This window comes from Notolepis coatsorum (assembly GCF_963971535.1).
Source record: "Notolepis coatsorum genome assembly, chromosome: 16".
Taxonomy (NCBI): domain Eukaryota; kingdom Metazoa; phylum Chordata; class Actinopteri; order Aulopiformes; family Paralepididae; genus Notolepis; species Notolepis coatsorum.
Window position 1 is genome coordinate 19,034,979 of NC_140180.1, and position 12,716 is coordinate 19,047,694.

Here is a 12,716-nt window from a genome sequence, read left to right on the forward strand (position 1 = left end):
TTTATTTATTAGTACATGTAATTACCACAGTCCAACAGTACATATTAATATGATCCACCAAATCCCATGGCCGAAAGGAACAGGAAGAAAAACTCATTTTGTACCTACCCCTACACACATACAGCACACTGATAGACGTATTGCAATGTCCCCAAACCAAACAGAATGTACATATATCCATTTAGCAAAAATGGAAACATCAACACAACTAAATTAAATCAACATAAATAAACACATTTTGTGCATCTATCAGTCAAACTACATATTTAGGTTCATTCATCTATACACACACACACACACACACACACACACACACACACACACACACACACACACACACACACACACACACACACACACACACACACACACACACACACACACACACACACACACACACACATATCTATACATTTATATAATGTAATGTATTATTCTAATATATTATACTTCTATATACTATATAATTGTATTATTCTTATTTTATTATAATATAACTAAATCATACTATTTATACTACACCATATTGGTATACAGTATTATACAATATTTTAATATATTATTATTCTATGTTAAGCTGCTATATACTATATTACAATATAGTATATGAATGGTTATATAGTATATAGTATATATATACAGCCTATACTGTAATGCTATGCTATGTTATCCTGCTATGCTAAACTGCAATATTATACTAAACTGTGCTATACTGTCTATTTATCGTTTCTTTGTACAACCTTTTGAAGTGAAATATATTAGTAGAACTCTTTTTATCATTCTGCAAAGAGTTCCATAGTTTGATACCTATAACTGAGGTGCACCTTTGTTTTAAGGTGGTTCGGGTCATGAAAACTACTTTTTTGAAATATTTTGTGTGTGTGTGTGAGCACAGCGGTGTCTGTGTTTATTATTATTTCATGAAATTGGGAAAATATCTTAATTTTACATATATGTTCATTGTGTCAAAAGCTTATAATATGAAACACTCTAAAAAAAATAGTTATAGTGTTTAGTGCCTTCAGAACCCCTGGTCATGTTTTCTACTCCCATCCGCTCCCATGTTAAAACGGCATTTTTAACCATTTTTAAATCTGCTCTCATTCGTTAAATTCTTGATATAAATATAAAATGCAGTGTTCTACAACACAGTCAGTGATCAAGCTTTCGACCAATCAATCAATCAAAGACCCATGATGCCGATTTCGAACACAAGGTGGCGTAATAACACTGCAGACCACCGGCTACTAACCATGCAAGAGGCTGGGGGAATGTGGCTGCTGCAGCCACAGTCTACTGCGGTGTGTGGGTGTGTGTGTGTGAGATGAAAGAGCAGCATGGGGACAGACAGGGTCACTTTCAAACACGTTCCCCTGAAGTGGGCCAAAACAATATTGGGGGGGGGGGGGGGGGGGGTCGTGTGTGTGAGATACAGGTCATGCACAGAAGCTTCAATCATGTACGGCAAAGTGGGCCAAAACAATATTCGCGGGAGGCAGTGGTTGTTTACGCAGGTGCGACTGATGAAAGCAATTGTTCGGGGAGGGTGCCCGTTGTTTACCGCAGGTGCGCCTGATCGGCCTGATGAAGGGAAGAATCACATAAAAAGTATACTCTGTCCGAATAACGGGGTCACTACTTTCCTCACAGAGCGAGCCCACTTGTGTGAGTTGTGTCACCAGCCAGCTAGTTCACTGTGATTGGTCACGCCCCTCTGCTCCCGGCTGCTTCACTGGTGAGACGAGAGAGGGCTCGCTCTACCATGGGAAGGGCTCTGTGTTGAGAAATATATCGGCGAATAAGTCTACTGTACCCCCGCTAGAAATATGAGTTATAACTGGTCCTCTCTAACGTTAGACTCTCGGCTATTTCTGACCGCTATTTCTGACCGAAATAGTCTACCTTTCTTTTTTATAATGGCAGATTCTTATTCACAGGTATTTTGTCCCGTTTTGACATGCTGTAAAGTAGTGGCAAAAATGTATAGATATATGGTGAATATGGCGGTTTATCAGGGTTTTTTCAATAAAAACTGACGTGGTATCAAACAAACACTAATTTAAGTGGTTAAAATTCGAAAATATGTGTAATTTTTTACAGATATCTTGAGAATAGGCTATGAATGTTAAACATGGGTAAAAGGACAACCTCTGGATGACCTAACCGGGACACCAGCTGATGTCTCCCCAGGTGAGCTCTCGAGTCCACTCAGGCCTGGCTCTTTATAGGGTGAGAGCGGGGAATTCTGGGTAGGCTGGCTAGGTTCAAGATTGGAGAGGGATCAAGGAGGGGAGGGGGGTTTCTAGTTAGGAGAGGGTAAAAGGGGGGGGGGGGGGGGGGGGTGAGACGACGAGATAGGTGGGTGGTTGGATGGGGGAGGGTAGGCAGAAACTAGTATATTGGTAGGACAGTAGGCTGTCTGGGGGAGGGGGGAGATACAGTTATTCCACAGTTATGCCTACCTCTGGTCAATGGTCTCTAACTACACACCCTCAAGACCCCTACGCTCTGCATCTTCTGGCCGCCTCAGACCCACTCCTATCCGAGCTCCGGGAGGGTCATCAAAGAGAAGTCGCCTATTCTCAGTCCTTGCCCCACAATGGTGGAACGAACTACCCACCCCAGTTAGGACAGCCGAAACCAGTCCAATCTTTCGCCGTCGACTAAAGACGCACTTCTTCAACCATTATCTGAAATAATACTTTTATTTTATTTTATTTTTTAATCTAACCCTAACTAACCTTACTGTCATGCACTTGTCCTAATAAACTAACCTACACTGTAGCACTCAACACTTTGATGAACATTGTTACTCAGCTGATAGAGTTGTGCCCTTCCTGATGACTTGTCGTACAGAACTTGTAAGTCGCTTCGGATAAAAGCGTCAGCTAAATGACTAAATGTAAATGTAAATGTAAGATGAGGGATGATAGAAAAGAAGGAGGCGCTCAGCAGGAGCCATACGGAGGAGAGAAGTGGATGATGAGAAGAGGAGATCAAAGAGCAATGTTAGGTACAGTAATGCTGCCATAGGTCACTGGACCTATTCTAAGTTGTCTAATGTCATTGGTGATATGTGACCATATTTAGTTTCGTTTGTCTGTTATTGTTTCAGTTCATACATTTGTTAAAGTATACATTTTGTTCTTCAACTACCATTCAAAATGTCTGCTTAGAATTTCTAATTGAAACCAACGGGTGAGTCTACCCACAAGCTGAATTCAAAGTCACGGTATCCCTCGAAACCTCTGGAAGCACATACGCCCTCTCTGGGATTTTCATTCAACTAACGGCTAACATTCACCCTGGCTGTGTCTCAACGGGGAGATTACAAACTCTATCTCTGGGCCTTTAATTCACCACAGCTCTTTGTGTCCTGCAGGCAGGGATTATGAATGGTTTATTTCACCACAGCTCTTTGTGTCCTGCAGGCAGGGATTATGAATGGTTGTGTCCTGCAGGCAGGGATTATGAATGGTTTATTTCACCACAGCTCTTTGTATCCTGCAGGCAGGGATCATGAATGGTTTAATTCACCGCAGCTCTTTGTATCCCACAGGCAGAGATTATGAATGGTTTAATTCACCACAGCTCTTTGTATCCCACAGGCAGGGATTATGAATGGTTTAATTCACCACAGCTCTTTGTATCCTGCAGGCAGGGATCATGAACGGTTTAATTCACCGCAGCTCTTTGTATCCCACAGGCAGGGATTATGAATGGTTGTATCCTGCAGGCAGGGATTATGAATGGTTTAATTCACCACAGCTCTTTGTATCCCACAGGCAGGGATTATGAATGGTTTAATTCACCACAGCTCTTTGTATCCTGCAGGCAGGGATCATGAATGGTTTAATTCACCGCAGCTCTTTGTATCCCACAGGCAGGGATTATGAATGGCTGCAGTTGGGCGACTGCCACGTGCACCGCCCTCGCCAGGAGAGCTTCACCATGACCAACCACAGCAGCGGCTCAGGGTCTGCGGTGCTGAGGTTCCAGTGGCCCCCTGCCGGCCCCCAGGTGTCCTTCTCCCCACAGGTAGAGCAGGGAACATGAGAGGAGAGGGGCCTGTTTAGGCCCTCATTGGTATCTTTTGTAACATGTAATTCTGCTTGATCTTAACACAAAATTACTCTCGAAGAGTTATATTAGAATCACACAACACACTCTCCCATTATGCATAATACTGTATATTATCCCAAAACGTGATTAACATCATCGTAATACTTTAGAAAGTTCAAAAGAAATTCAACATGTTCTGGTCTTGACTTGGGTTCAAAGCCCTTGTTGTCCCTGGTCTAGACTCAGACTCTTCTGTAAAGAGATTTGCACTACAACTCATACCTCATTGCACCTTACCCTAAGTTGTACCTCATCCCATTTCTGCATTGTACTGTGTACTGTATTGTAACTCAGTTAAAAAAAATTCTACTCTGTATTGTATATTGTTTACGTTGAACACTTTTGTTTACACTTTGTTTACGTACTTTTGACTTTCTATTTTATACTTTATCTATTTTTTATCTAGCACACTCTCAGGAGCAAAACAGAAAAATATACAAGTATTCTGTATTGTCGTACGACAACTAATAAAGAAACGTGAGAACTTTAGCTGTGTTACCAACATGAACCCTCTCACGTCCCTCAACAGGTGGGGCACCTCCACGCCGGCTGCTCCAAGGAAGTGACCGTCACCTTCTCTTCCAATGAGCCGGTGACGCTGGCCGGCCAGCCAATGAGGTGCGAGCTGTGTCGAGTGGAGTTTCAGCAGCCGGTGGAGCAGGTGGTGGACTGGGACGACCGTCTGCAGAGCGTCCAGTGGGTGACCTCCTCCACACAGCCTGCGGGAGAAACACCACAGCAGAGCTTCCAGTGGGTGACCTCCTCCACACAGCCTGCAGGAGAAACACCACAGCAGCCGGCCAAGACCAAGGTCAGCTCAACCTAGCATTCCACACACGCTAATTACTATAGAAATACTATGGTGAATCACTATATTTTCATTTCAAACCTTTATTTAAACTCGAAAGGCAACTGAGGTTTCCCTCATTTACAGTCACGTCGAGTGTACACACAGTTAACACTTTCAGCGCCAGCCGTTTTAGCCATCCTTGTACTCATTGCACTCCGGTTGAGAGAGTGAACAGTTTTAAGTACCTCGGAGTCCACATATCCGAGGACTTGACATGGACCACAGACATTGACAGTGTAGTCAAGAAGGCACGGCAACGCCTCTACTGCCTTAGGCGCCTAAGGAAGTTCAAAGTGAGTCAGAAGATCCTTAAGAACTTCTACTCATGCACAATAGAGAGCATCCTGACTGGTAACATCCGCTCCTGGTTTGGGAATAGCACCGCACAAGACCGTAGCAGACTACAGAGAGTGGCCCGTTCAGCCGAACGCACAATTGGAGGTGGGCTTCCCACTCTCCAAGACATTTACAACAAGCGTTGCATGGGTAAGGCTAAGAGAATAATCAAAGACTCCAGCCACCCAAACAACTGCCTCTTTGAACTGCTGCGGTCAGGCAAGCGATACCGGAGTCTCATGGCCAGTACAGAGAGACTCAGAAGGAGCTTCTATCCTCAGGCCATCAGAATGCTAAATGACAATAACACTATGTAACAAACCATCAAATACAGCATACACATCCACACACACACTCACTTTAAATAAACAACTCACTGCAGTACCCACTTTACCCACTTTAACACACTTTATATTTATTGCTAAAGAGATTTGCACTACAACTCATACCTCATTACACCTTACCCTAAATTGTACCTCATCCCATTTCTGCATTGTACTGTATATTGTATTGTAACTCAGTTACTTTTTCTACTCTGCATTGTATATTGTATATATGTATATTGAACACTTTTGTTTACGTACTTTTGACTTCTATTTTATACTTATTTTATACGTATCTATTTTTATCTAGCACACTCTTAGGAGCAAAACAGAAAGAAGCATTTCATATAAAAGTATTCTGTATTTTTGTATGACAACTAATAAAGAAACTTGAACTTGAAACTCATTGTGACACCGCTGTAAAATATAGGGATTTTCACTGTGCGTCGCAGTGTTTGCAGGGCTATATCTATATTATATATTATAGCTATTGAGACAATACTATGGCTCATTTGACATCAACTATCCCTTGTTCAACATGTGAAAAATTATTAATATTTTCATGTACACGTTCGCGTGTTATACCGTGGTGAATATTGTATAGTTTTAGAGTGATCCTGGCTAATTCCTGGTAATTGCGTTATGGAGCGATATGTGAATTTTGCTGAAAGCTTTTGCGTTGCTCGTCTGGACACGCTACTATTTCCAAATCAAAGGTATATAATAGTTTTTTTATGCTTTCATCGCCAGCAACGGCATTCGTTTTGAATACTACATACGTTGATCGGCTGGATCGATATGAAATCATAGTCCTTACCTTTGATCGGGGTTATTCCAAAAAGAATATTCCAATTATCTGATCGCGATTTCCAGTATTGATGTCGATCGGGTCCCTGACATGAAGTGGCACAAGATATGCCTCAAGTGTGCTGAACGCGTTTCGAAGTGCTCGGGTGAAGCGATTTACTTGGCTTGGTCTAAATTCTCCGCCCGGACGCAATTAGATGTGACACACAGTGTGAAATAAGGTTTCAAAGGTGTGTGTGTGTACGTCTGTGTGTCTGTGTGTGTGTGTGTGTGTGTGTGTGTGTCTGTACATGTGTGTGTGTGTGTGTGTGTGTGCGTGTGCGTGTGTGTGTGTGTGTGCGCGTGTGTGTGTGTGTGTGTGTAGGTGACGAGGACAGACCCTGAGCCGTGCTGCACTGTGGTGGAAGGCTCTCAGCAGGAGCTGGAGCTCCGGGTCAGTGCTGTGTGTGACTATGCAAAGTTCACCTGCAACACAGACAGCATCCACTTCAAAGACACAATGCTCTACCAGACCAGGCTCTACCAGTGAGTCGCACTGTGTGTGTGTGTGTGTGTATGTGTGTTTCCATGTAGAAGATAGACAAGTCATAACTTGTATGTGTTTGTGAAACCTAGCACCACAGTGGTGACTATCTCCTCTGGACAGGGTTGGTGCCTGGCTGCTCCTCTGGACGGGGTTGGGGCCTGGCTGCTCCTCTGGATGGGGTTGGGGCCTGGCTGCTCCTCTGGACGGGGTTGGGGTCTGGCTGCTCCTCTGGATGGGGTTGGGGCCTGGCTGCTCCTCTGGACGGGGTTGGGGCCTGGCTGCTCCTCTGGATGGGGTTGGGGCCTGGCTGTGTTTTATCGAGATGTGTTCAGTTTGGTTGAGCTGCAGGTTCTCCATCATTTGAATGCCTTGCTGCTAGGTGGCAAACCCCTGAACCCCTCCTAATCATCTCCATCTACAGACCTCCCAAGGCCAAGTCAACCTTCATACCTGACTTCTCAAACCTCCTCTCAACCTTGAGCCCCACCTTCTCCAAACTGGTAGTCCTTGGTGACTTTAACCTCCATGTCGAAGCCCCAAAGTCCACACTGGATGCCGACTTCCTTAACCTTCTGGACTGACTTTCCCTTATTCAGCATGTAAAAGGAACAACGCATAAGCACGGACACACCCTCGGTCTCGCCATCACTGGAGATGTTACTGTTGCAAACACCCTGGTTCTGGAGCTGTGCATTTCTGACCACCAGGTGGTGCTGGTGGACACTATTATTCCACCGCCAGCTTCTTGAACCAAGCGCTCCATAACTTTCCGTAAGATCAAGGACATTGATTGTGACATGCTCTCATCTCCCCTTTCTTCTACCCTGTCTGAGCCGGACACTGGCCTTTCACTAGAAGAGCAAGTCCACCACTACAACAGGTTCGCCCCCCAAAAAACACGTCTGATATCCTTTTCATCACCCGGTATACAGCCCGGCTCAGAACGCAAAAAATCCGGGGGCCGGAAGATTGAACGCAGGCTCAGGCCAACTGGACTAACGGTCTATCAGCTGTTGTACCGACAACATCAGACGGCATACTCCTCCGCACTGAGAGCCGCTAGGGCCTCCTACTATTCAACTCCGGCCACTCAAAATAGATAATAAACCGCTGACTGTCCACCGGTGAAGTTCCAGCCCCCCTCAAACTTGCAGCTATTAAACCTGTGCTACAAAAGCACAACTTTGATCCAGACGTTCTCTCCAACTTACCGCCCCAGCTCAAACCTGCCCTTCCTGGCAAAGGTGCTGGTAAAGGTCGTCACCCTACAGCTGCATGACCACCTCCAGTCCCACCATCTCTGTGAGACGTTCCAGTCCTGCTTCAGACCCTCCCACAGCGCAGAGACTGCCCTGCTCAGGGTTCCAGTCTGGCTTTAGACCCTCCCACAGAGACTGCCCTGCTCAGGGTTCTAAATGACCTTCTCATGGCAGCTGATTCCAGTTCCCCCAGCTTACTGATCCTGCTTGACCCAAGTGCCACTTTTGACACAGTGAACCATCGCACCAGATGGCTCTCAACTTATTCCGCTCCTACCTCTCGGGGAGGCAGGAATAATGTGATGCTGGGTTAACCTCACCTCCAGCACACGATGCGTTACCTCCGATGTCCCCCAGGGGTCAGTCCTGGGGCCCCTGCTCTTTTTAATCTACATGATAACCCTTGGTAACATACTGCGAAGCCATGACATCAAATTCCACTCGTATGCTGATGACACCCAAATCTACCTCCAAACCTCCCCTGACTCACACATGGCTCTCACCCAGGCTACCAGATGCCTTGATGACATTCGCCACTGGATGAGTATAAACGCACCAGGCTGTCAACCATGGGGCACTGTGCTTTTTCCACGCCTGTGGAATCAGCTGTCAGGATAATTTGTATAATTTTATGTGTGTGTGTGTGTGTGTCTATGTGTCTGTTTGTCTGTGTGTCTGTGTGTCTGTGTGCGTGTGCGTGTGCCTGTGCGTGTATCCCCAGAATACAGATGACAAACCAGGGCAATGTGAAGCTGGAGTACTCATGGCAGGTCCTCATGGACCCAAAGAACAACAAAAGAGGTATTTACCCGGACACTTACCAGGTCAAATGTCTTGCAACACTGAGGTTCAATGTTCCATATGCTTTCACAGTAGCTTAGTAGGTCATAACTTTCCCTAAACATAATTTCCAGACTTTTTGGTGGGGGGGGGGGTATCTTTTTTTGTAAGGAAATTGGGATCATTCTAGAAACGCATTCTACTATGTTATGTATAGTTTCTGCTCTAGCCAAACGAATGTCTTGGTTCGCTGGTTCCATGCAGGCCTAGAAAGGAAAGTGTACATCAGTCTAAAATATTTTTTGGAATGTCCAGCATCTTTCTCACACGTGGGACTGTTTCTCACAAATGTGCGCGTCTCTTCCAGAGGCGACGCCCCGCTCCAGTCAGAGCAGCAGGTTGGGGGGGCTGGTGGCGGTGAGCGCATCGCGTCCGTCCAGTGCCCTGGCCAGCATGTTGTGCCCGCTGCTGGGAGACCCTGAGCTGCCTCCCTTCAGCGCGGAGCCTAACGTAGGGGTCATAGAGCCGGGGGCCACACAGGCCTTCAGCGTCCGCCTCACGCCCCTGGAGGTGGCCAAGTTCCAGGGCAGGCTTGTCTGCAGGTACATACACACACCTTTCTGAGATCCCTATGTGTACACATGAACACAGAAGCACACAAAATTGCATATTGCTTATATGAATGCCAGACAGACTCAAAATACACACACACACACACAGTAAACATAAACTTGTATAAATTAAATCAAAGCTAATCGTGTGTGTGTGTGTCTGTGTGTGTGTGTGTGTGTGTGTGTCTGTGTGTGTGTGTGTGTGTGTGTGTGTGTGTGTGTGTGTGTGTGTGTGTGCGTGTGTGTGTTCGTGTGTGTGTATGCGTGTGCGTGTGCATGTGCATGTGTGTGTGTCTGTGCGTGTGCGTGTGTATGTGCGTGTGCATGTGTGTGTGTGCGTGTCTGTGCATGTGCGTGTGTGTCTGCGTGTGTGTGTGTGTGTGTGTGTGCGCGTGCCTGTCCCCCCCCCCCCCCCCAGCATCCCCAACCTGCAGCCTGGGGACCAGGCTCCCTGTATAGCAGTGTGCGGCCGTAGCCTGTTGCCTTACTGCCACTTCCACCTGGAAGACTCCGACTACATCAGTGGGGGCCGTCGCAGCCAGGACCTCAGGGGACGCCCCAAACTGGACCCCAACACCAGGGTCATAGAGTTCAACTCCGTGGGCCTCTCTGTACCTACTACCAGGTACAATGTTTTCATATGCATACAGACCGTTCCACCCACCAGGGATCTGCCTAGTTAGTACAACCACAGTCTCGGCTAGATCCACAAAGAATGGATTGCACGGTACTAGTTGCACCCTTACTTACAATTCATTATGAATTGAAAATGGGGGACCCTGATGTAAACAAGACGGAAGTCTTTCTCTGCTCTGCATCCCCTTAACAATTGTGTGTATTGAGCCGTACTGTATTGTACCCATTCTGCAATCTGTTAACACAAAAGAGAGAGAGAGAGTGAGAGAGTGAGAGAGTGAGAGAGAGTGAGAGAGTGAGAGAGAGAGAGAGAGAGTGAGAGAGAGAGAGTGAGAGAGAGTGAGAGAGAGAGAGAGTGAGAGAGAGAGAGAGAGAGAGAGAGAGAGAGAGAGAGAGGTGTGCAGGGGCCAAGCGGTCTCTCTTAATAGGATCTATGTCTCTAATTCTCAATTTGGCGCATTCTTCCAATTCTCATCTCACAATGTTTGTCCCTCACTCAAGTGAGTCATCTGAAATTTTGCGTATCTGTGATGTCAGAGGTTTCTCATCTGCATAATATCGTCCACCCCATCTATGCTTGTAGCCAACTGCCAGCCACCTGTATTACTCAACTTAATATAAGTCCACATAGCTAGAAAATAATGCTTAACACTGGAAAATGCCATTTATAAGATAGTTCCCCTTTAAAGTTTAATATTTATAGAGGTTAGGGAATTCATAAGAATGTGTGTGTGTGTGTGTGTGTGTGTGTGTGTGTGTGTGTGTGTGTGTGTGTGTTCTGTCTATCCCCCAGACGTTTCAGTGTGGTGAACCCCACCAGTAAGCGCTACGGGTTCGAGTGGAGATGTGAGGAGGAAGGGTCCTGTCCGTTCCGCTGCCTCGCCTCACAAGGCTCCATCCAGCCGGGGAAGAAAGTGGAGGTCAGGTGGTAGTAGCGGTGGTGGTGGTAGTAGTTAGGGCTGTCAGTTCAGGTTGTAGTGGTGATGATGGTGGTAGTAGTTAGGGCTCTCAGTTCAAGCCATTATTTGACTAGTTGTTGCACCTTTATTTATATATATTTAATTACTTAATTATATTTAACCTCATCAGAATGGTTTGAGTTCCAGGGCTGAGAAAGAATGTCATAAGTAACATTGTTAACACTGTGCCACAGAAATACAAAACCATAATAATGAGCCTTTAAATTATACATTTTACAAGCGCACGGCAGGCATGAAGTGATCCGCCTGTTAACGGCACCAGAAAAAGCGGTAATGATGATACTGAATGTGTCGGAGCAACCTGCAAGGAGAAATGAGAGATATAACCTTTGGAGAGAATAGACATGAATTGAAATGATGCAGTAAGTGCGGTCATTCAGCTTCCCCAGTCACTTGGATAAGTCCGGCTATCCAACATTAGAGTAGCCATGCTGAGTGGCTGACATTAGGCTAGGACTTACGTTATAGGTTATGTTTTAAATAGTGCTGTCAGGCGATTAAAAAAATTAATCTAATTAATTACAGGATTTGTAATTAATTAATCACATTTTAATCGCATAACCATTTTATGCCTGATAGTAGGGATGTCCCGATCCGATCACGTGATCGGGATCGGGGCCGATCATGTGATTTTCCGAAGATCGGGATATAAAAATAAAAATCTGGATTTTTTTTTTTTATTCAACAAACATGACCATGTTCACGTCTTAAACTCATACTGAGGCCTTATTGCATATCATCATTCATTTATTTATTGTCACACAGAGCAGAAGAATTTTGCCAAAACAAACCAATAGTATCCAGCTGCAGAACGGCAGACCGCCACACTCTCGGACCCAAATTTTTTTTTTTTTTTTTTTTCTTCTTTTTTTTAATCCCAATTTCTCACATTACATTCACCCTGAATGTTGACGTTATCCAGGTGAAAAGTTATCTTCATTCAAGCGAGGCATTGCAATCCTTGACATAAATCATTTGATGTATAATTAAATCAAAGGAAATGCGTTTGGGTCTGAGAGTGCGGCTAGTCTGCCATTCTGCAGCTGGATACTATTGGTTTGTTTTGGCAAAATTCTTCTGCTCTGTGTGACAATAAATAAATTAATGATGATATGCAATTTAAAACCAAAACTAAGGCCTCAGTATGAGTTTAAGACGTGAACATGGTCATGTTTGTTGAATAAAAAAATAAAATAAAATAAAATAAAAATAAAAGATTTTTTTTTTTTGATCGGATCGGGAAATATCGGTATCGGTAGATACTCAAAATCACATGATCGGGATCGGATCGGGAGCAAAAAAACGTGATCGGGACATCCCTACCTGATAGTCTATATTCTATAATCATATTTCAAATTGCATGTGTCCGGATGGCAGAATTCAGTACTGTATATACAAAACCTTCTGTTTAATCATGTTCCATTTATTAATTTGCTTAGATTTTTCAGATCTGGTAAATTTGAGCATGGTATTATTCACAGTCAAA

The 12,716-nt window shown here is 44.8% G+C and overlaps 1 protein-coding gene across 1 annotated transcript in view; it reads left to right on the forward strand.

Moving 5' to 3' along the window:
* The window catches only part of hydin (HYDIN axonemal central pair apparatus protein), a gene marked incomplete at both ends in the record, with an annotated part of 297,572 nt that overhangs the window by 251,913 nt on the left and 32,943 nt on the right, over positions 1-12,716 (forward strand). Inside the window, 7 exon segments of the mRNA XM_084331981.1 lie at positions 3,884-4,038; positions 4,652-4,933; positions 6,803-6,963; positions 8,945-9,024; positions 9,371-9,605; positions 10,033-10,239; positions 11,071-11,170. Coding sequence (XP_084188107.1) covers positions 3,884-4,038; positions 4,652-4,933; positions 6,803-6,963; positions 8,945-9,024; positions 9,371-9,605; positions 10,033-10,239; positions 11,071-11,170 — 1,220 coding nt within the window.